The following is a 24,124-nucleotide window of genomic DNA, read 5'->3' on the forward strand; positions in this document are numbered from 1 at the left end:
ATTTGTGAATTCTACAGATTCCGGAGCTTCATGCCACCGAACATGGAGAGATGTTTACACTATGCAAACATGAAAGCTGTTGAGGCTTGCGTGTTGTATGCGCCCTTACATGTAGTCGTTGTTATGAGATAGCCTTGAGAATCTTCGGTGTGCTCTTGCTACAACGTGGACACCTGCAGCTTATAGACAGGTGCGGTCTGTATATGGAAAAAAAACTTTTATTTATTTATTTATTCAAATCTAATTCAATTTGTAGCCCGGAAATTGCATAGATAAACACAAATCTGCCAAATATCTGATGTACTGCACAAACAATAATAGTGCTAAAGTTTGAAGGACATCCTGTCAGAAATACTTTCATTTTATTGTGCTTGTATCTTTTCTTTTCACCAACATTCTCCTGCTCCAGTACATGGTCCGCTTGTTGTTCACAAATGGATTTTGATAGTTTCCCACTCTGTTAGTTCCCGGTCCAGAAACAGCAAAGTTTGTCAGTTTCATAGATGGGTTCTTACGCCGCAATCCAGTGTTTGCTTGTCCTAAACCACAAGGCTTCTTATTCAGGTCACAGAGTTCTACTTTCAGCTCATCTGTTCTCAGAACAGCCTTCTGGCTTATCCACATGGCCCTGAGCAAAGTAGACAGCACTGATCTTTCTTGGAGAGCACAGCCTTCTCCTCGCAGCCCTGACGCGCTCATCATGATTGTTTAATCTGCTCCTCAGCCGCTGCTGCAGAGGCAGAGTTTCTACGCGTTACCCTGTTGGTCGTGGCGACCAAGGAACCCAAACTCTTTGCAATCATTGGGTACAGCACCTTGTCTGGTCAGCATCAGTTAGTCTCCCTCTAAGCTTTTCAGAAATCTCTTAGCTTGACACCCTTCTACAAGTGTGTCATGACAGCCAGACCCTGATGTTTCTCCTTCAGAAGAAAGACAAGTCTATTCTGACTTCAAGGGGAACTGTCTGGACAGATCTGTAGCCAGCTGTGTTAAACTCTGGCCTGTTTTGTTCCCTTCTCATTATTACAGTACTGTACGTCCCATGTCTGTTTCTGGAGACAAAGAGAGCTGAATAGAACCAAACTGGATCCACTTTCCTTAGGAGAAGCAGCCACATTTTGGTCGTTTGACCTCTGTTACTGAAACTCTCCACACGCTCTGTATTTTTTTGTGCTCTGCGTAGGAGTTCTCCACTTTATTTAGGAGACTCGGCATCGTTCCTCATGACATCTGTCTCCATGACTTAATGATGTATGGGGCATTTCAGTTGGACTTTCTAAATAAAGCCGAACTAATAACACAGCTTGTTAGGCACTTTTATGCTGCTAGTAATTTGTGTGCTTCTCTAAAAACTCCACAGATGTCATTAGGTTTAAATAAACTTAGTAAATAAGCACAAGGACTTCTTCAAACTTAGAGAAAAAGTTGACTACAGCCTTTTGGAACAGGCGTATTTGTCTTCAGTGACAGTTGGGTCTGCAGAAAACCATGACCTTTCTGATCTTGGATCTATGTGGCCATTAATTCTCACAAACAACAAATTCGCATTTTTATACAACCCAACAAAAACATGTCTTGGCTGGAGGCAGAATACAGTACGTCGAAAATACTGGAATAACAACGCTGCTTTGTCTTAAGCTTACTTTTGTGTGTGAGCTGATTTTTGAAGGGCAGAAATCACAACATAGAACAGTTGATGTGAGTGATTCTTCTCGCTCAGTGATATTTTAATTAAGCTCGTCTTTGTGTGGCAGGGCAGCAGAAATTGTGCTTGTTTGCTTTTATTAAAAACATTGTTTACCCATAATTAGATAAACTAGTACCAAAATATGATCTTCCACTGATACAAAGTGTCAACACACATTCATAACTGTCGTTCTCGTGTTTAGTTTACTCAAATATCACAAAGGTCCATAAAATTGAAAACAGGAGGTCAATTATGAAGACAAAGGAGCTGAAGACAAACGCAAAATGTCCTGCAGTTGGGAGGACTGGGATGGAGGATGGGGGAGGGCTGCTCTCTGTGGACCCGAGTGAGACAACAGCATAATGACTTCCCGGAGTTTGATACAGTTTTCCCAATCGGTAACATGCTACTCAAACAGACAGGGGTCTCGCTAATGCATTCTGCTGTAGGCCCCTTTTCCCAGCTTGCCTCTCTTGCCTCATCTCCGTCTCTGTCTCTGTTCCAGCCTATCAGACATGACAGTACCAGCTGGCTGCTGGCAAACACGCAGCCAGAGGATATAAGCTGCGAGTGTGTTTCTGGGAGTGTGTGCGTGTGTGTGTGTGTGTGTGTGTGTGTGTGTGTGTGTGTGTGTGTGTGTGTGTGTGTGTGTGTGTGTGTGTGTGTGTGTGTGTGTGTGTGTGTGTGTGTGTGTGTGTGTGTGTCAGCGCGGGGTGGGCCAGCGTGTCAAGTCATCGCTCTTCTGGAGGTGTGTGTCCATATCCCCGACAGTCTTACAGGGCTGTAAGTAAGTTGTGCGCGTTGCGGGTGACGCATCCGGGACGCCGGCATGTTGATTTAATGTCAAGGAGTTGGAGCCTTGAGTGATCTGAGTCATACAGTAGGTGTGCGGCGGTTACTTGGGGTGGGGTTGGGAGCAATATTTAATTCCTATAAAGATAGCTGTCAACACGTTGCTGGAAGCAGCTGTGTACTCTCGTGGGTGCTTGGCATTTGCTTTTCTGTCTGACTCACCGAGCACATTAAAAGCCACTTATTTGCCTTTCTTCCCGCGCCTGTAGAGATGTGTACCTCCGCTTTTGTACTGCTGTGCATTAAGTTGGTGTAATTTATAGACGTGTCTAATAATACAACCGCCAGAGAAGGTGAGAGACCACCTATTTCACCGCCGACACAAAGGAAGGCACGCAGCACCCCCCCGGTCTCCCCCCGTCTCAGTACCCTTTCCCAGGACTGCAGGAAACATTTAAAGCTTATTGGAAACATCTGAGATGAACAGCAGATGTGTGTGTGTGATTCTGGCACTGTCGAACATGTTCACCCCGACCCCGACCGCCGCTGCCCCTCCTCACCTCTTCCCCGCCAGCCTCTCTCTCTCCTCCCCATCGATTAAAGACAGGCATTCACTTCTTTTCCATCTGTCCATCCATACCTTCTGCTGCTTCGCAAAGTTTTACCCTAGATTCAAAGTGGGGAGAAAACATCCCACCAGGGGGATGTGCTTGTCTCCAAATCCCCAAACCCCATCCAAAAAGTCTATTTTTAGACTTTTAACTGTCAGCAGTATTTTTAACTGTCTCTGTTTGCCTTAACTGACTTTATCTGTGATTTGATTTTAATTTCATTCCTAGATCCCTACGATTAAACTACTGATAATAAAAAATGAAAAGGTCAGGCTCTGGCACGCTTTAAATAATCCTGTTAGATGAATACGTATTTCAGGTCTGCTACAGGATTGCCAGCCAGGATACAGCTGACGTTACTGTTTCAGTGCAGCCCGTGGTTGCACTGTAGCTGCAGTGCCAGAGCTTTAATTTGAAAGGACCACGTTGGAACTTGATGGAAACCAACAGGACCCCAAGGACCTGCCCAGACGGGCTCCAAACCAGCTCTTTACTAGTAGGAATGGGCCTGAGCCGATGACAGACAGGCGGACCAGAACTGATGAGAACATGTTACACTCTGTTTGTTCTGTACGCACTCCAAAATGGGCCGAGGAGAGATTTAACACTGGGAAAGGAGGGAACGTGGGGGAGATATGGGAATGAGAGGAGGCGCTACAGTAAGTAGAGAGGAAGTAGGCTGACGGTGAAATAGGAGGAGGTGGGAGATGGTCCCGAGGAGGGGGAGGTAGTACATTTACGTATATATTGTTTCATCCTAAGGTAAAAAAAAGGATGTTTGGAGTCAAAACAAGTCAGAAGTAGTTAAGTGAATGTAGCATGAAGGGAAATATCTCATTCTGAAAAGACCAGAGGGGAAGAGAGAGGCAGCGTAACACAAACGCGAGGCTCGAGCGGTGTCGCTCCAGGGCAGATGACCGCAATGGCCGGCGTGCGAGGTTTCGATTCTGTTGCCGAGCCCTTGAGCCACAGACCTTCACCCTCGATGAGAGTGGAGATAAATGGATCACGTGTGAGGTGAAACACAACCTTTACTGCTTAAGACAACAATACGCGGCGCTGGAAGAGGGGACTGGAGGCAAGCGTCACAGCGCGGAGGTGAACCGGGGGGAGGGGGGGCTACTGCGTGGAGGTGCACTGTGGGTAAGCGCGCCTTTAGAAGTCCCTCGATGCGCTATCTGCTGACTGGGGAGCTTCACGGGCGCCCGCCGAGTCCCCCGGGGGCTCGTTTAACCGCGGCGCGGGCCCGGCTTTTTATGAATCACCTGCGCCGGGGTTCGTGTCACCGCTCATTAATGATGATACTGGCTGTGATGTAGTGCCGGGGGTCTCGCGGACTAACAGGGACTGATTTGGTGGGGGTTACGACCTCAGAGGCTGCGCCGCACGCGCGTCCCCAGCTCGTCGGCGTGTCGAGCCTCAGCATCATTAAAAGAAATGGTTGGTGTGTGTGTGTGTGTGTGTGTGTGTGTGTGTGTGTGTGTGTGTGTGTGTGTGTGTGTGTGTGTGTGTGTGTGTGTGTGTGTGTGTGTGTGCGTGTACTTCAACACCCCTCTAATACACCCCTCTAAACTGAATTCATGTTTGACATATTTTGGTTTCATGTTTCCCGTTCACATGTTCAATAATGAAGTAATGTGTGTCTCATTTACAAGGAGGTGAGCGTGCGCGAGCGGCGCCCTCGCCGCGTGCGAGCTGCTGTGAATGTGTTCCAGATAGCGCTGCTGATGGCTATCTTTCAGCGAGAGCTCTATTGATTTGGCTGGGGTAAATAATTGGTTGGGTCTACAAGCTGTTATGTTGGTCCTGATTGCTGAGCGTTGGTGGTCCCGAGCAGTTATCTTCCTCCATATCCCTCTCTGATCCATCTCTAGCTTCCTTAGTCTATCTCTACGTTTATTGATTGGGACCCTATATGACCATTCTCCATGCTTCAATTTGGCCGGTAATCCCCGTCCCGGAGCCGTGCGCTACAAGTTATCAGCTCCCGGCTCTTCGGTGCCGTTGGACGCCGCCTGCTACAGTTTAGGGCGGTGAAACACAGGGAAAGGAGGAGAATGCAGAATGAGGACATTCCGAGGGGTCAGACTTGCGTGGTCTGCCCTACTTTTGCTTGACAGTCTGCATCGGCGCAGCTACTGAAAAGCGACGCGAGGGTCCTCGGCAAACGAGCGACCGGGCGCTCGAAACCTCCAAAGAGTCTAGGGAGAGGAAACCATTTTGAGCATTAAACGCGACACAGGTTTTATAGTAAATCGGCGCTAACGCAGAGCCAGAGGCATCAGCGCTGGGAGGCCCTGGCCCACATGCAGCCACAGCCACAGGGTCACTGAGCCGAGGCCACGAGAAGACCATTAGCGCCCCCGCTTGAATGGCTCCGGGAACTACAGCCCCCACTGAGCCACGAACAAGAGGGTTTATTATGCAGGCGAAGCCACAAAGCTCGCTTTTAATGTATGGAGAAACGCCTCATTTAGCGCCACCGGCGGTTTTCTGTTGCCCTAAACCAGAGCAAGCGGAACATTCACAGAACCCCGGCCAAACTCCCAGGGAACGGCTGCGATACGTCTCCGCGGGCACGGTGCGACTTTTTAATGATGTCTTTGCGAGTGCGCACGCGGATTGCGTCCACGCGGAGCGGCCGGACGTTTTAAAGCGACCCTAACCGCGCGTTCTTCTGCGCGCGCGCGTTGTACGCGTTCAGCGGTCATTAAAAGTGGATTACGTCGAACCTGTAACCGCGACGCCTTTAACCGAGCGCGACGTTTTCTTGGCGTAAGTGCGTTTGGTCTCGTTGCGGTGTACAGACGGTGACGTTTGTGAGTTATATCTGGCTTTTTCGTTTTTTTTATTCCTCCAGCGCGCGCGCTTCCGTGCGGAGTGAGGAAGTTTCGGGGAAAGTAATGGATGTGCGTCCGGGGGTGAGGTTGCTGGATTGGGGAGGGGGGGTGGGGGGAGACCGCGGACTTCCTCTGGGCGGTGCCACGTCCGAGCCCGGTCCCAGACCCACTTCCTCCGGAGCGCTCAGCTGACGGGACGGCGGCGGAGCAAACGTGAATGAATTTAACGGTAACTTTAAACAAACACCCCTCTTCCTCCTCCTCCTCTTCCTCTTCTCCTCACAAACACCTCCTCTGACGCGCGATCAGAGCGGGCCGAGCCGAGCCGAGCCGAGCCGAGCGGCAGACGTTCCCAGTCACTCGTGAGGCAGGAACGCACCAACCCTTCTAGTTCCACTTCCCTCTTTTCATCCTCCAGCTCCGAACTGCACCCAACGCTGCCTTTGAAACTTCATCAAAGTTAATTGTCACACTCTGTGTTTCGCGCAGCGGGTGCGATAATAACCGCATTGTCGCGCGGGGAGGAATTTAGACAATCAACTTTAGTGCTGTGGGACTGATGGAGAGGGGGGTCGGCTGAGGGAGGAAGTCTGACAAAACAACAACAAAACCTGTGTTATTTTGTTTACGAGCAGCTGGTTCACTGTAAAGAGCAAGTGGAAGCATAAGAATATGTGTGATGAATAATGGAGATGAGTAGTTTGGCTAAATGTGCCTTTAAACCCGCTCCCCTCCTGTCTTTTCCTGCAGGTCGGCCATGTTTCCCAGGCTTCCTCTTTATCTCCTCACTCTTCTCCCAGTCCTGCTGGTGCAGAGCAGCACGACCTCCTCCCCCTCCGCTGTCCCGGCCGACCCTCCACCCCGCCCCCCCTCTCCCGCAGGCGACCCGACCTGGGCCCTGGGTCTGCGCCTGTACCGGGCCGTCCGCTCCGAGCCGGGCTCGGTCAACGCCCTGTTCTCCCCTCTCCTCGTGGCCTCCTCGCTCGGAGCTCTGGCTGAAGGTTCTGCAGGGACGACTGCCCGCCAGGTTCAAGACCTCCTCCGAACGCCATCCTCCTCCTCCTCCTCCGAGCTTGGGAACCTGCTCTCTTCAGCATTTAAAAGCTTCACCAAAGCCAACGGGACCGCTTTTCACCTGCACGCGTCCTCGGGGATTTTCTCCAAGCAGGCTCCTTCCGTCAGCGAGGCCTTCGTGAAGGAGATCCAGGCCCGGTTCGGGCTGCAGCACGCGCCGCTGGGCAGAGGAGACGCCCAGGCCGACCTGAAGCAGCTCCACGCCTGGGCTCAAGCGGGGCTCGGTGGCCTGGAAGGAGCTGCTCTGGAGGCGGAAACCCAGGCCAAGGCCGGAGCTCTGATCCTGGCCAACGCGCTGCGCTTTAAAGGTGAGCAGGGACCCGGTGGAACCCGGTGTTTCACCATCATCAGCTCAGCAGCGGGGAGACGCCGGCACCAAAACACAAGTCCCAGAATGTTAATTACTGCGAATGCGGCTGTGGCGGGTGCCCGTTTCGGCGCTGTGTGTTTGCGTTCAGGCTGTGCACGCGTGCACGCATGCGGCGGCCTCCAGCTGGCGCCGCGCGGCGGGTAAAGGATGATTCCGGGCTCTGTCGCTGAGAGCGTATTCATCTTCCACTGGTGGGTGATGTGTCATCTTAAATAATTGAGTAACAAGTGTCCAGGCTTTCTCCCCCAGTGTCGGGCCCAACATCTGTGCCTGGAGTGCTCCAAGTCTGCGGCAGCGCAGCTTGGCTCGGGTCTGTTCTTTGTGACAGGCTGCAGGGGTGGAAACCAGTCAGCGCCTCGATACAGATTCAGTCGGTTCAGAAGCCCCATCTGTGATGCACCAGTCGCGTCCAAAAACACAAGTCCGTCTAATTCCTCTGTGAAGTCCGCGCGAATGGTTGGAGAGTTTGATGCGTTTTGTTTTGACCAGCCAACATTTGCACAGCTGGACTTTAGTTGATCACGAGCCACAGCGATGGCGAGCAGCTGATGATTTAAGGGTGACTTCCACACAAGGAATGCGTCTACCGCCTCTCTCTCTCTTTTTTTTGTCTTGCCATTTTCTGGACTTTATAATTTTTTTTTTGTCTTTTGTCATTGTTTATCGCTCGTCTCATCTAGCCCCGTCTCCTCTTTCTCCTTGTCCCGCGTGTCTCCTGTTCGCGTCCTTATCGGCGTTTATCTGCCTCCGTTCCCTCAGTTCCGTCCTGCAGGCATGCTTTGTGTTCGCCGCGGCGGAGGGAAGGCTGCTGTAGTGAAAAACAGGTTGCCCACAGATAGACAGCCCTCTGAAAATAGCATTCCCTGACAGACTATACATTGATAAGCAATTTAATTAATTCTCTTTGTTTGATGTTTTGACTTCATTACGAAATGAGTTTTTCTGTGAACCGACCCTCACTGGCCGGTTCATTAATTTTGTGCAGGAAACATACAAATTAGATGAGCAGATTGCAGCCCACAAATTAGATAACAGAAAATTGGATTCCTTTAGTTTTGACTCATAATTTAAAAAAAGCTGATAGTTTACTCTTTTGCTCTTTCCAGCCACTGTTGGTTTGTTGGTTTGTTTTTTTACGTGATTTAAAGGACTTAATTCACTTCATAATGTCTGATAATATAATGGCTTCAGACATGTTGCTGTAAATCCTTTTGGGCGCCGAGCAGGCATCCTTGCCCGTTTCTGTTTGTTTCGCTTTCATTCCCTTTAGTTAATAATTGAAGGGCAGAATTAAAAAGCTCTTTGCCTGTCCCTCCTTCCCTGGGCTGAACACGACATCCGCAAAGAGGGAAGGTCAGGGGCAATTAGCGGTGGAACATGTTTATAATCGAGACATGGTTGAAGCAAAGGGAGCAGAGCGAGGGAGCGGCGCATGCAGAGGTTTCTGGGTGGGAGGCAGACAAAGAGCTGCCGAGTAAAAGCCACGAGGAGGAGGAAGGAGAGGAGAGTGGCCTGCTGGGAGATCAAAAGGGGCTGATGGGCACGGTGCAGGGGGGTTAAAGGTCAGCCTCGGGAGCGCCCGTCCACTCGTTAATTCATTCAGGCTTTGTTCCTCGTTTAGACAAAGTAACACTGGACATGGAAGAAGAGAGAGAGAAACCTATACAGTATGTTTGAGTTCTTTCTTTCTATTATTGGCCTAAGCAGGTGGTATCAGGCCCTGATTTGGCCTCTGTGTTGCAGTGGTTGGTAGTGGGTTCAAGTCCCTTCCTGTGTGGACTTAGCATGTCCTCCCTGTGTCTGGGTGCTGCACTGTCCTGCCTCCGTCCAGAGACCCGCTGTCAGGTTAACTGACTCTCAGCGCTCTGAGCGGCTCAGGCGATGGACGTGACCTCGCGTGTTCAAACGGTTTGTACGCGCTGCTCAAAGCGAAAGGAAGCATCGGTGAACTCAGCACTACTGACAGGCCTGGAGGCAGAATCCTTGGTGGAAGGAAACCTGTTCTCTGATCTCACTCGGCCAAAGTCTAACATAGAATCCACAGCCAGAGTTTGTGTAAAATCGCTTAAAATAAGTCTGCGCTTCCATCACACGTTAGTAGCTTATTTGCGTTATTTGTGGTCGTGCTAAAATCTCATTAAGGGGCTTTTGTCCAAATACTAACTACAGTAAACAAATGTGGAGACGCAGGAGGGGCGAGAACAGCAAGTCCCCACAAATAAAACCTCGTGAAAGCTTCCGAAAAACCACGACCGCTTGTGTGTAATCAAACTTTGATGAGGGGGGAGCGCGAGCCGCTCCTCACGTCCGCTCCTCTGCTTTTTGTCTGAAGTTTCCACTGCGGCCTGGTGGGCGCGCGACCCATTGGATTCCTCACTGGTGCGATTGTCTCGTTGTTTACGGCCCATGATATTAACGGACTGGGGTTTGAGGCGGTCTCTGGCCGCCGCGGCCCTCGACGCGGGGCCGCTCGTCTAGACGCAGATCAACAAAGTCTGCGCCGCAGGCCGGTGAACCCCTGCCTGGAACGACTGCGGAGCGTCTGTGCTCGTTAAGGAGAAATCGGCCCCATCGTGACATCATGGGAGCAGCGCGACTGCCACTCGTCGCCGTTGGATTCTCTCTCCCTGATGTTCCGGGAAGCGGCGCCAGTGCCCGTGGCCTGTGCGAGCACGCCCGTCACGAGGAATGGGATGTCGCTCTGCTGTGACGTTTGATTGGCCGGGGTCCAGCTGGGCCCGGGCGGTTTTTGGGAAAGCTACCGGTCCCGCTGCCAAGACGCTGATCGACAGGAGATTAACTGACGTCAATTTAGAGTTTCAGGCCGCGTCGAGCTGGCGCGGCCTTGTTTGCTTGTCTGAAGGATGAGGCTCTGACTTGTCATTGAGCGCCGTCACGAGGTCGACAGTTTTACTCCTATTCATCGCTCGTGATTACCTGAGGATGAACCCGACCCTTGCTTTAGCAAACTACTGCTAATTGTGATAAACATTTGAATTTACATAGTTTGTAGTACAGAGGCAGCCGGTAAAAGTGTCTACCCCCACCGTGTTTGGGTTTCAAATCTGCCGCGTCAGTGGCGGGTTTGTACTGCAGGAGGAGTGTGTTACGTCCTTCTGGCCTGTAGGTGGCGATTGACTCCCACTTTTGGTCCTGAAACATCGTAGTTGCTTACGTCATATAGGCTCTTGTAGAACAACCAATGATCAGGTCTTTGGTGGCCTAGTGGTTAACGTGCATGGACACAACGTTTTTTTTTTTTGTCCGGGGTTCGAGTCTGAGTGGAAGCAGTTTTTTTATTTTAATTATTGGAAAAACAGCGTCTTATCATCATCATGTGATCACGAGATGACAACGTTGTATTACTTAGTGCATGAATCGCCAAGACCATGAACCGCTGGTCGCGTTATAGTATGAAGTTATGAACGTAAGTAAATTATGGCAAATTATGGCAGTTTAAAACCGAAAATAGGAAGCTGAACGGTGCGCCCTCCCGCGTGCAGCGTTCGATTTATGGCAGACAAGCTACTGTAACCCTGATTTCTTGCTGTTGGTACGGGCAATTTTCTTTACGTGGAATGCTTCTTTAATGCACCACACGGCAAGACAGTACGGCACATGTACACTTTTTTCTTTACGCCGCTCTCACCCAACGCGCGTCACATTTTCTTGTCCCCCGTCAACAAGGACAGGTAGGAACTAATGTTGATGACAAATAAAATCACAGTAGCTGAAATGTCACGTTTCCCAAACATAAAATAAAAAAAATAAAAAGGAATACTAACTAAGGTTACACTACTACAATTTAAAAAAGTGAATAAGGATGATCTAGACCAGAGGTCTGCCACCGGTAACACCCACGTTTTAAATGAAAAAAACAAACACTGGGAGCCGCGGAGGGCGGCAATATTATATTATTTGAGAACATTCAACATTTGTTTTTTAATCCAAAGAAGACATAAAAGTCGGGGCTCAGAGATCTAACCGATGCTAAAACATTGTCAAGGCATCGACAAGGACAGCTAACTCGCTTTTCCCTGCTTCAAACAGCTGCTGTAACTGAGAGCAACCTGTGCGGCATCACCGGTCAATCTGTAAACGTATTAATTTTTTTTGTAAATAAAAATAATGTTTGCCCTGTTCAAACCTGCATGGGGAATTCTGAAAGCGGCTGAGCAACTTCGTAGGAACACATTTCATATGGTACAGGTGAAAGGGAGACTAACAACACAACGCAGCCGAGGCTGTAGCAGCAGAGAAACGCAGATCTTTGTCCTGCGTGTTGATGAGCGTTTCCCATCCCCCAGTGTCACCCGCTCTGGGACGTGGATGGCCACGCCCACTTTTATTCAACAGACGGACATGAAAGAGGGAATAACGAAATAAACAGCTGGTTAACTTCGTGGGAACATGGCTGTAGCTCTGCAATGACTTTATGTGGTACAGGTGAAAGGAGTAATAACGAAATAAACAGCTGGTTAACTTCGTAGGAACACCTTGTAGTAGGAACTGGTATATTTAGAAAACCCAGTAGTCCTAGTGTTAAGGTGTGTGAACTGGGGAGGAGACGGCAGCAGCGACTGAAGAGCGACTGAATAGAGTTGATGTCTTCCCCGCTGACAGGCGCATTCATTTGATAATGCACGTACCTTGGCTGACAGTTCAGTCAAAAACCATACTGAATCTTTATTAAACCGTCCCTGAATAACAAATATGAACTGCAGTTTCTTCCTTGATTATCCATGATTATTATGAAAGAAGCGCAAATCTTCGCCAGTCCAAATTGTGCAATTAATACTGTGTTTACAATAAAGGTAATAAATAATAATATTAGTATTTTCATTTTAAAAAGCACTGCATATTTTAAACGAATGTCGAAGTGCTACAAATAACTTAGACTACGCTACGATAAATACATACGTTTATTTTTGCAGAGTAAACGTATGTAGAACAAACTACTTGCTGCATTAATGAGTCTTAGACCTGCAGCTGATCACGCCGCCCGATGCTGCCCTGTCTCCCACGGAGCTTTGTCTGGAGCTGAGGTATTTCTCACCTGCTGATCGAGTAGTAGCAACACATTAGCATGTCTATGCGCCTCTACGGGGAGGGGGAGGGGTGTGTAGATTTCCTTTGCGACTGTGAGCAAACATGAGACAAGCAAAAGCTTGGTCGAACTCAGATCCAAGTCATCTGAGTACGAAACACATCACATTTCATTCGATCTCGTGTTTCATTCGAGCGGCAGTCGGGAGCTCTCTGCTACGACTGCTGCCCCGCGACCCGTCCACGGATGAGCTTCCATTAAAAATTAAAAGCAGAGGTTTTTTGTTTTTCGTTTTTCTCTAAACGAAAAAAACAGCTTAAAATTCAAGTCCGTGTGTTTTTGTTAAAAAATATTTTTGTTCAGTTTATTGGTTTGTAATGCGGTGCTTTTATTCAGGATAGATGGACGGATGTGAAATCAAAGTTTTGAAACGTACACGGGCGAATAAGTCACATCAGCCACTCATTCAGTTACAATGACACGCACAGTCAAAACAAATTCTCGCTACATCTAGTGCGCCACTGCCCCGTTCCTCTCGTAGCTTGCATTTGCACATCCATACATTTGTGTATTGGTCACTCTCTGTCTGGACACATGACTCCGAAACACGTCACGTGTTTGTGTAAGAGGTTGATGTCTCCACCAAATTATATGCAGAGGTAACGAGAGAACGACTTTTTGTTTTCCGTTTGTCTCTAAACAATAAAAACATATTAACTCCAATTCCGTGTCTTTTTGTAAAAAACAAATATTTTTGCCTGTTTTATTGGTTTGTAAGGCGGTGCTTTGATTAAAATCCGTTTGCCGCTCATCGAAAGAGAAACGAAAACGCCGGTGAAAGTGGCTGGATGGACGGATGGGAAATGAAAATGTTGAAACGTACACGGGTCGAATAAGTCTCTCAGCCACTCAGTTACAATGACACGCACAGTCAAAACAAGTCAAACTGCAGTTCTGCAGACACAGAGTAAACGCGTAGGAACAAACATGTTGCTGTAATGCGTCGCTGTAGATCTGCTGATTTCTGGCGTCCTGTCAAAATTACGACCGACAACTGCTGTAAAACAAATTCCTATGATTATTACGGTTATTTACGTAAAATCTACGACTATTGGAAAACATTCATTAACAAGTTGTGGAAGTTTAAAACCTAAATAAGCGGCTGTAGTCGCAGATGGACTGCGCTCTACGTCTTTACTTGCGCATTCAATTATATTAATTAAACCGCGACGCATAATCATGGTATTATGTGAAGCCAATATGTTGTATCAGATGTTAGAGCGGTGGGTGTGTACATATTTTTAAGAGACGCCTTCTATTTAAAGACACGAAAAAGCTGAGGAGAATGAAAACAAGAATGTGTTGCTGCTGTGGCGCTGCCTGTTTTAAACCACACAGAACAATATATTATAACTTCGCAGTGAACAGAAAACAGCTAAGCCATCAACAAGTTGTTGCCCTTCACACTCCCCATGTTTTAGCACACAACAGATACTTAATAGTAAAATAGGTCTGGTGTAATATATGTGTGTTACAGGTAGAAATGAACAGTCGGACCTCAGTTACGCTGTAGTGCTTTGGAGGCTTCTAATCAACGCTGCGTCACCTGGTGGTTAAAACGAGACTAGCGTCCTGATTTTTTCCAGCCGGCTGCAGGATTAAAAATCTTTAGTCAGCGACGCACTCGCTGCACCGTGGCGACGCGGCGGTACTGCAGTAAAAACCCATGTCACTTTGAACCGCTGCCACTGTATCTTCAAAATGAGCTCCACCTTTGGGCCAATTTCCTCCTATATTAGACCATTTGATGCTTCATGAACTGGTGTTATTGTCCTAAAATTTTAGAAAATAAAAGGCATCATTTCACTCTGGCACTTTTTTTTTTTTTACAAATCAAAAGTTTTTGCAGCATCTGAAATCAGCCAGACTGAAAGCATTCATGTGATCTCGCCTTTGTTTTCAGGGAGGCAGCTCATCATGTGCAGCGCAGGGTTGGGTGATATCTGAGATTTAATTCCTTTTAAACCTTCCCCTGCATGGCGTAGCAGGCAGGCAACCTTCCCCGCAGCGCTGGGGGCCTGCTGTGATGCCGTGCATGAAGCGCACACACACACACACACACACCAGTATATTCTTGCCACCTCCAGTATCAGGGGGAAAGCATGTGTTGTTGTTGTTCTTTGTGAATCACAGGCTCCATGCAGCAGCTAGTCAGATCTGCTTCCTGCTTCTCTCAGTGGTACCACCTGCTGACCCCGAGCGCTACACCATGTTTGTGGTGGGAGACTACATGAAGTTAACTTTATTGGAGGTTTGGTTCGACTGCACAGCTCTCTCCTCCCTTCTGGCCGCTACCACCTTCCGTGTGCTCCACTCTCTAGTCTCTAACTGTGTCTTTATCTCGCACAAAGCTTCTCTCTAAAATCCTCCACTACTGCGGGTGGAGGAAAGTCCTCTTGCGCATCACCTCCCACATCACACGATCTGTGCATTTGATCCCCACTGCAGTGAAAATACCAGCTTTTATGAGCGCGAGATTTTTTTTCCATGAAGGTAATTCATTCATGAAGGTGCTGTTAAATACCCAGGGATTGGCTACTGTGATAATTCACATCCCCAGTGTAGCCCATTAAAACTTGGCTGGAGTATATCATTCAGAGTCTCCAAGATGTTATGGTGTCACAGTTTGAACCAGCTTTTTACATCCATCTGTCTGTCTGCCTGTCTCTCCACCCATCTGCCTGTCTCTCTACCTCTCTACACTCTTGTTCTTACAAAAGCTGCGCTGTGCAGATGGCTATTTGTGCTGTTATCTGCCTTTTAATAGACACATGGCTAATCAAAGCGATTCCCTGATAAAAACCAAAAATGTTGGTCTCTGAACTTTCATCAGAGCAAACGAGCCATTTAAATGCTTTTTCTGCCCTTTTACCAACCCGGTATTGTGGCAAACTGATCTTTTCAAGTGATCAATAACAAAAGCACCGTTAATTAGAGGCCCGGCAGCCCCGGGTGCCGCTGACAAAGCGCAGCATAAGTTGGAATCTGCCGACCTCGTCGCTCCGTCCACGCTGCCCTTGCTGCGTTCGAAGGCACCGGCAGCTTTGGGACTGTGTTGTGAGGTTATTACAACAGTAATTCCTGCTCTTATCCCCTACTAAATTGACAGCTGTCAGGGGGTTAGCGGGGCCAAGTGGGATGTGGCGAACACTGAATAGGAAGCTGTGGCCTCAAGGACCTCATAACTGCCTCAACTCTACCGCTTTCAGAGGAGAGGCCTTTTTTTTTTTTTAATAGGCAGGACACTGAGTGATTCATTCACTCAGGAGTGTCGTCCAGTGTCTAAGGCCTATGTGTGCTTTATGAACATGCTATTATTGCAAAACCACCCCGGTCAATCATCCAGTAGTTTCCAACATCTTGCACAGCGTTCAAATGCCTCTCTCCCTGTTCAGGCCTGTGGGAGCGAGAGTTCGGCGTGGAGCGGACAGAGCGGCGGACCTTCCTGGGGAGGGAATACACCAAAGTGACGATGATGCACAGGGCAGGTGAAGACAGTTAAAGCAGTGGAGCTGTGAAATGGCTTGAACATCTGTACGCTCCAGTCTGCTCCCCTCCTACTTATCCCTGTGCACCCTCTGATTTATTCAACGCGCCTTTCATATTTTATGTATTGTCCTAAAACAACAACAAAGCAGAAGTGGATTCCTGCTACGGCGGCGGCAAAAGATGTCGCAGATATACATTGAGTTCTGTTTAGTGTCTTTACCGCATGAGCAGATTACGTTAATAATTGGTCGTGCCGTCCATTATATGTGTGAATGAATTAGCTCCAGCTCCGTCTCGTCCTCCTCAGGCTTGTACCGTCTCTATGAAGACGTCAGCAACATGGTGCAGGTCCTGGAGGTCCCCCTGTGGCGGGGCGAGGCCAGCGTGGTGCTGCTGCTGCCCTTCCACGTGGAGCGCCTGGACAGGCTGGAGAGGCTGCTGAGCCCCGAGCTGCTGGCCCAGTGGTTGGAGCAGGCCAGCGTGACCAGCGTGGCCGTGTCGCTGCCCAGGGTCAACGTCAGCAGCGCCCTCAGTCTGCGGGTGAGTGGATCTCGCGAGCTCTCGAATGGCTGCTGTCGACAGTCAGATGAGCGACGCCGGCGGTGGGAATGCTGCGTCTAGAGGAGGGGGCGTCTAGGAGTTTCAGCGAGCGTAATGAGCCTGCCCTCATCACGGAGCGCCGAGGTAATGTGCTTAAACAGGGCCGTAAACGCGCTGCCGCTTGCTGCAGTGGCATGTGAGAGGACTCCCGCAGCCATCCGTTCATTCCCTGCATCCACGCGCGCGGCGCCGCTGCTTTTCTCTTGACCCGATACGGTTTTCGCGTGCGCTCGTTACAGTCATCGGCGTTTTGTTTTCTCCGTCCTCCTCTGCTTCGTTCTTTGCTTCCTCGGCCAGCTCCTCTTCACGTCTTGCTCTCTGCTTATCTCTGTTTCCTTGTTCTTCCTCTTGAAGGATATGTAATTCCCCATTCATGTGTCTTCCCTCTTGCTCCTCGCTTGCCTTTCTGTCTCTCCTGCTCTGCTTCAGTGTTGTGCTGTGTTTCTCGCTTGTCACTCGGTCGTCTCCTCTCCTCCTTTTCTCTCTCCATATATTATTTACCCCTGACCTCTCTTTCTCGTCTACTTTCCTGCCTCCCTCCTCTGCCTTTTTAGTGCTTTTAGTAAGTGTAGCATTGGCCTGACTCGACCCCACCAGCTCGATGTAGACTCCGATTCAGTTGAGGTCAAATGTAACTCCTTCATGCTCTCTCACTCTCTCACCTTCACTCCACTCAGCTGCGCACACAGCAACGGGCTGTAACGCAGCAGGGAACTGGATCGTGGCTGCTGGGAGGCTAACAGAGCCCCGTGGACCCGTATCCCCTAGGAGCAGTTCCGATGCCTCCCACAGGTCACCGCTTGCAGGGGCACAAAAGTCACGCCACAGTCCAGCTGGTGGTTTATACCTCTTCCTCTATTCTGCTCAGAGCCGGTCTGAGTCAGGACAGAAGAGGTTACGAGGCGCACCGGGCAGACAGGAACCAGCTTCGTAGCTGCTGCTGCTGCTGCGGAGGCGCGTGCAGGGGGTCGTTAGGATTCACACAGGCTGCAGACTTGGAGGTTAGAGAGTTGTCAGGCTGGCGGAAGAGCACGTCTTTAACCAGGTCACAGCAGCGGCAGAGGCGCGGGGATGCCACGATCCCACACCTCTCAGGTTATCCTCCTAATGTGGGTCACGGCCATGAGTTACACGCTTTGACTGAACGTTTGATTCTCCTTTGGTTGTGCTTTAAACACCGAGCGCCGTGCCTTGGTTCGCGGGTGCAGTGGTGAATAAGTAGGGGAACGAGAAGGAGAAGCTAGTAGAAGCTGACAGACGCAGAGGGGCCTGCTAGCGACGCCGCGTCCCCGGGCGGCGCCTGTTCCCACGTCTGCCTCACGCGTGCACGGGCTGAAGAAATCCACTTTGCCCTCGCTGTAGTTCCACCAACATCTCTGCAGAGCTGCGCTGCCAAGTCGCTCCGCTGGCCGAGCCCTGAAGAACAAGCTTTTGACATTAACATTGTCACGACACTCTGGGGAGGAGGCTGTGATCCGGAGCCGCAGCTTGAAACGGCAGCTTCATCTAACACGACTGCGAAAGAGCAGCACTGTCGCACAGATCCGCCCGTGCAGCCGAGTTCAGGCTGAAAAGTTTAGTCTTGTAAATAAGTCAAATGCGCCGTACAGTGCTCTCATTGTGCAGCCTAATTATGGGTAAGCGCTTGAATGTTCTGGACTCGCCACGAGTTGTCTCCCCGCGTTTGCGCTCTCAAGAAATGAGAAATGCATTTAAGGAATCATTATGGGACGAGCAAATCAGGCTCTGAGCAAACCCTTAGCCGCTCCAGTCCCCTTTCGTCTGTCCAGAGACGGCGCGTCGCGTCTTCGCCTACGATCATTCTTCCAATTGGGTCGGGCAAGTAATTGCTCATCCCGGCGCATTAATGCTGTTTACCAGCTCCTGTCAGAGCTGAGGGCGGCATCTGGGCAGAGGCAGGATCACAGTCGTGTGTATATGTGACTCGGTCCCTCCTTCACCTCTGTCCTTCCTGTGGAATCCTTCCCAGGACACACACACACACACACACACACACACACGCACACACACACACACACACACACACACACACACACACACACACACACACACACTCTCCCCCCTCTCTGTAGCCACACCTCGGCTATGCTGAGCTAAGTAGGTGTGACATTTGGAGGAGGACGAGGAGGGTCAATGGCTGCTTTGGGACAAGGTGGGAAGAGCTTCAGGTAACTATGAATAGCACCCTGCAGCCAGAGGCGGGACCCCTCTTAACAAGGCCGGCCCAGAGGCCACAGGACTAAACCACCGTTCATCGCTCTCTGTCCCTGATCCACAGCTGACCGGGCCGCACACGCATGCACACTAATGGCTGTGACTGAGCTCCTTCCTGGCTGCACCTCCAGCTAGTGACTAAGACACGCGAGCGCTCACTCAATCACGGCTAATGAGGTCAAAAGGCCGGCAAACATTTACAGGAGCGCGCTCGGCGCCGCGCGGTGTCGAAGGGGCAGCTGTTTTAGCACCGTCGCCCTGGCTCGGCGTCGTGTGAATTAATCAGATGTGTTTTCACCAAGAGCCACGGTGTCTCTTTTTCTTTTTCATCTGTGGAAAAACGGCCTTGTGGGCTACAATGTGTACGTGCGACTGAAAGAGATGCGGAGAGCATATTGACCGCGCCGCCGAAAAGAGCCCATGTAAATAAGACACCAATAGGCATAGGGCTGATGAGACTCAATAAAGAGATGGAGAGGCTTTGAAGCCTCAGGAGAGCGGATGGTGAGAGGGAAATAGTTTTTTTTTTTAAACCCTGCATCAAATGTGTCCGTGAAATGGAGCCGTGATGGTGCCAGTGCCACATACTGCACACTCCGAGCCGCCCACGCGCCACGTTAAGGGCACCATTGAATTAGGCAGAACACGTCGGCAGCTGCTTCACGTGGCGACAGCTTCCGAGCGCCGTTCGGCGGGTGTCGTCGGTGAGCCAGAGGGGAGCGCGTGCGGCTCGGAGATTCTCGCCCTCAGCCCTGCGCGCTTGTCGGCTCGTTACGGCCATTATTCGAGTGTCACGACTAATTGGATCAACTTAGGCCCAGTTTGTTCCACTTCGGGGCCAGTTGCGCTGCGGCGCCGATAAAATCGCAGCGTGTGGTGTTTAAAGCTGCCTTGTGGACTCCTGTGGAACACGCGTTATGTCTTACATCCATATTCAAGTGCGATGTGTTGTTTTTACTGACCTCCAGTGACACATGGAAACTTAGAACTTTAAACAACTGCAGGCTAAGCTTGTATTTTGCCCTCTCACCCCATCAGCTTTACTCACTGTCATTAACACCACTGGAATTTATCGTGGGGCATTTGTTGTGTAACATGGCAGCTGGAAAACGCGATGGCTAAATATCTATGTGTAACATTAGGGATTCAACTTCAACCGCTCCAGCGGTTGCGTGGAAATGTATCTGCAGCGGTTCTGATAAAACATTTACGCAGGAGCATTTCACATTTCCTGTCTGAATCCTGCACTGGCATCTTTAATTAGTTTTTATCATTTAATTAGTAGTTAACTTAACAGTCCTTCCGTTTCCATCTGCAATCTCAAATTTAGTGTGTTTTAGCATTTTTTTTTCTTTTATGGATTTCGGGTTGGGTTTAATTTGAGCTTTTGTGGGACAAAAAAGAGCCCGTGTAACGCATCATACGTTCCGGAGTCTTTGTTTTGACTCCTCTGCTCCTCCTAAAACAATAAATGCAGTGCAACCCGCTTTGCTCTGCTTTGATAAGACAAGGGGGGTCGTCCTCCCCTTGTGTACCGTTTAAATTCCAGGGGTTCGGGCGCGTTGCCCCCTCGTGACCCCCACAGGTGCGGCCAACAGCCTACTTAGCACCCAGGCATCGGGCTGGAACAAGCGCTGCACGCCCGAGGGCTGACGCCACGCTCCTGTTCCTCAGACCTGGTTCCACTGCATCGCTGGAGGCCACGCTGAGCCCGCGCACCCGCCCGCAGAGGAAACCACCGGCCGACGGCGCCCGTGGCTCTCACTCGCAGACAAATGGCCCGTTGATGCGGCGTGCGAGGCATCAGCAGTCCACCCAGAGCTGCTCCATCTAAGATTCATGCAGTGCTTCGGTGAGAAAGGGCAGCCAAAGAGCAGCTCCCGGAGGCGCTTCTCCCCATATAATGCGGCGCCACACCTCTGCAGTGCACGGGGACGCCGAGGGCTCCTCTGACACTGTTGGTCTGTTTCCCAGCATGCCACAGGGTCCCTAAATTTTTAAACACTTCCTAGCTTCAGAAAAATTAACCGAGTGTTTTTCCTTGACAAGCCCAAGCGAGTCAGAGAGGAAGGCGAGGTCGTGTCGGGGTCGGCTGGAAGTACTGTATTTATATCCTTAAGGTGGCGAAAGAACCGGGGTGCGCGGGTCCCCCGCCAACCGGGCGACGGACGCGAGCCACAGCCGCAGACACAAACAGATGGAGTTTGTCTCCAGCAGTCGGAGGACTCCAGCAGCACAAGCCCGTCCGCTTCCTTGTTAGATAAGAGGCAGAGAAAAGTAAGAAATGATTGCCGATAGCGATCAAGGAGTCAAGAGTGCGACGCACGCCGGGGCGAGTCGGCCTGTCAGGAGGAGAAGGATGAGGCGAGGAGGAGGCTGGAGAAGTTATAGAAGGAGAGGGAGACAGAGAGGGATAGAATAGAGGTGCACAGGGCAGATGAGGGATGGGGACGCCAGGCGAAAGGTAGAGCGGCCGACGAAGACAATGATGTAGTGGGAGAAGAGCGGAGGAATAATGGATGAGGACAATAGAAGTGCATTAGAGCGGGAGGTCATTCGTGGAGGGGGAGCGACACCGGCCTCGGACCAGAGCCCTGCGACTTTATTCCATGTTTAGGAGCCTGCTGACACGTTCTACACGGGTCATTACGACGCGCTGAGACGCTCGCTGCCTCTCGTCCGGCTGCCGAGGACGCTTGCGAGGGCTTTAACCAGCTCGCCGTCGCCTCCCACTCTCCTCCCCTGCCACCTCTCGTCTCCGTGCGGCGCTCCCCGCGCCCACGCCCGCTCTCATCTGGCCCCGGGAGAAGCCTGTCACTGCGAGTGGCCCCTCTGCCGCGCCAGGATAAACTACCTGTCACCGCCGCCACTTTCTGTGGAATTCATATCAAAGGCAAAACAAAGGAGGCGGGGGGGTCACGGGGCATCACTCTTAAATTATTCATCCTCCGCTTCCTCCTTCCGTCTCCTCTCCGCCTGTCGCCCACTTTGTTCTGCCAGCTCACAACAAGGGCAACTGTCAGCCTCTCTTCCTCCCGTCTAACATTTTTGATTTTGCAAAGTAAATAACAAAAAGTCGCCTCGGAGAAGATAATGACGGACTGTTTCGGGGGGCAGGGGGGGTGTGTTCGCGTTAATCACGCGCGCGTCTCCCACGCCTGAATGTCACGGCGTTGTGCAATTGTGAACCCGGCGTTCCCTCCCACCTGTTTGGTGCCTTTGTGCGCATAATTGATCGGTGTCCCGGCAGCCGCTTGTTTACGTGCCTACTGCAGGACGGATGGATCCTTGTGTCACCGGTCTGTGATGTCTGATTCCAGAAGCCGCTGTCCGCTCTGGGCCTGGCCGACGCCTGGGATCCCAAGATGGCCGACCTCTCTGGCGCGTCGGGAGAGGGCGGAGCGAGGCTCCACCTGGGCGCCGTCCTCCACTGGGCGTCCGTGGAGCTGGACGCCCAGGCTGGGAGGGGCTCCGTGGGGGAGGAGGCCGTGGGGGAGGAAGCGGTGGAGAAGCCCAGGGTGTTCTACGCCGACCACCCCTTCCTGGTCCTGGTCCGGGACCGCGCCACGGGCGCCCTGCTGCTGCTGGGGGCCGTGGACCACGCAGACGGCGAGCCCCTGCACGACGAGCTGTAGCGCCCTGGGACATCTCCCGCACCCTTGCCTGCAAAGGGAGCGCACGCTGGTTCCTACACGGAGACGCTGTCACTCAGCGCCGTGCAGCGCGGCGTCAGGCTGTGGCTGGCTGTCACTCGGTGACACGGCACAGCCTCCCGCTGACTGACACCGACACCGGCAGACTCACACACACACGCACACACACACACAGCAACCAGCATGGCGCACACAAATCACAATACTGTACTTGACAATATTAGGCTTGATGGCTACAGCAAAAGCACTAACTCTGAGTGGCTGCCTGCGTTTTCCCTCTCCTACGCATGTGCCTCCGCAGTCAAGGCCGCGGCGATCAAGTCGACACAAAAGGAAGACGGCGAACAAGAGCGCGCTGACGAACACCGGCGCGCTTGACAGCCGCTGTCTGCGCTGACACAGCACTTAGAATCAAGTGTAACCAACAGACGCTCCCCGGTCCCGCCTGTCAGGCCGCAACGAGGACGGGCGCCCGGCGGACGGAGAGATGCCGCGTTGGCAGGGACCTACAGTACGCTGGGTCCCCCGAGAGCCTTCAGAGGAGGACTGATTGATCAGGCAAGTGGTCATTGATGAGGCAGCTTAATGCTAATGGCCCATAATGAGTCAGAAGGCTCGTCAACAGCACGGACGGGACGGGGAACCTTTTAATCTCTTAATACCAGCAGCGATCAATTCCACGTCACTTCGCTTAAATATAACGTGCTTGTTACAGCAATTTGTAGAAGTCATTGCCGTTTGTGTGTGTTTTTGATTGAGATGGGTGACGGAACAATTGTATTATATCATAAAGTGCCTTTTTAAAATTTCAACCTAACCTGCTGTGTGTTTGTCAATGTCTTCAGCCGATGGTGACAGACACCAATCTGTGTGTGTGCGTGTGCTATTAATAAAACATTTCACCACAGCCCCATCTTTTATTTATTTATTTTTCACTTCAACACTGGACAGAATTGGCTGACATTGAGCTAAAGGGGTGCGTGGAGGCAGCTTTAAAGTCGTGAGCCAGCTACTGTTACATCATACAGTATAATGTAATGGAGTCACTATGGGAAGACAACACAGGCACCTAATACAGAGGTAAGTACAAATATATGCTCGTTGTCTAATGACCTATTAATCTTCTTGTATCACGTATGGTTTCATTGCGGATGCTGTGAAGGTCTGGCATTAGACTGCAACCGCCTCTAGACCCACAGCTGCTCCGTGTGATTCGCAGCATTCACCCAATCTGTTCCAGTAACATCCCAGTAGTGCTGCGGCGTTCCCAATTTAGCCCCTCGCCCAGGTTCTGCTCAGCAACAGCGTGCGCCGCTCCGGCCCGCGTGTGTCCGCGCGGCGCCTCCGCCGATGAATGCGGCCGCCACAATGACCTCCCGGCCGTAAAAGGGCGCCGTGCTGCAGGCGCCGTCCGCTCTGAATGAGCCCAGGAGCTCGATTCAGACGAGCCCGTGATGGATCCGGGGGCCGTCCGCTGTGAGCACATCAATCTGGCCCCGCTCCGAGGCCGGACCCCCCGCTGACTCACCTTCACGATTCATTCAGCGCACAACGCTGGCAAACACATGCGTGTCCACATCTTGCTCACAGGCGGCTACATATGAGCTGACATACATGGGAAAGGTTAGAAAGGCAGCTCAATGCACCACACGCACACCTGGTGTTA

At 50.9% G+C, this 24,124-nt stretch overlaps 1 protein-coding gene across 6 annotated transcripts in view; it reads left to right on the plus strand.

Moving 5' to 3' along the window:
• Positions 1–23,365, plus strand: part of serpinh2 (serine (or cysteine) peptidase inhibitor, clade H, member 2) — an 89,736-nt gene extending 66,371 nt beyond the window's left edge. For 2 of the 6 annotated variants that reach the window (XM_029136860.3, XM_029136878.3), the window contains 4 exons: positions 6,681–7,312; positions 15,877–15,969; positions 16,278–16,510; positions 22,126–23,365. In XM_029136860.3, the coding sequence (XP_028992693.1) occupies positions 6,681–7,312; positions 15,877–15,969; positions 16,278–16,510; positions 22,126–22,440 (1,273 nt within the window). In that variant the 3' untranslated portion in view covers positions 22,441–23,365. Of the gene's footprint in view, positions 1–5,515; positions 5,672–5,692; positions 6,160–6,680; positions 7,313–15,876; positions 15,970–16,277; positions 16,511–22,125 lie in introns of those variants that run through there. The other 4 variants (XM_055504865.1, XM_029136888.3, XM_029136869.2 and 1 more) reach the window with 4 other exon arrangements.
• Positions 23,366–24,124: the final 759 nt, after the last annotated feature.

This window comes from Betta splendens, chromosome 2, assembly GCF_900634795.4.
Source record: "Betta splendens chromosome 2, fBetSpl5.4, whole genome shotgun sequence".
Classification (NCBI taxonomy): Eukaryota; Metazoa; Chordata; class Actinopteri; order Anabantiformes; family Osphronemidae; genus Betta; species Betta splendens.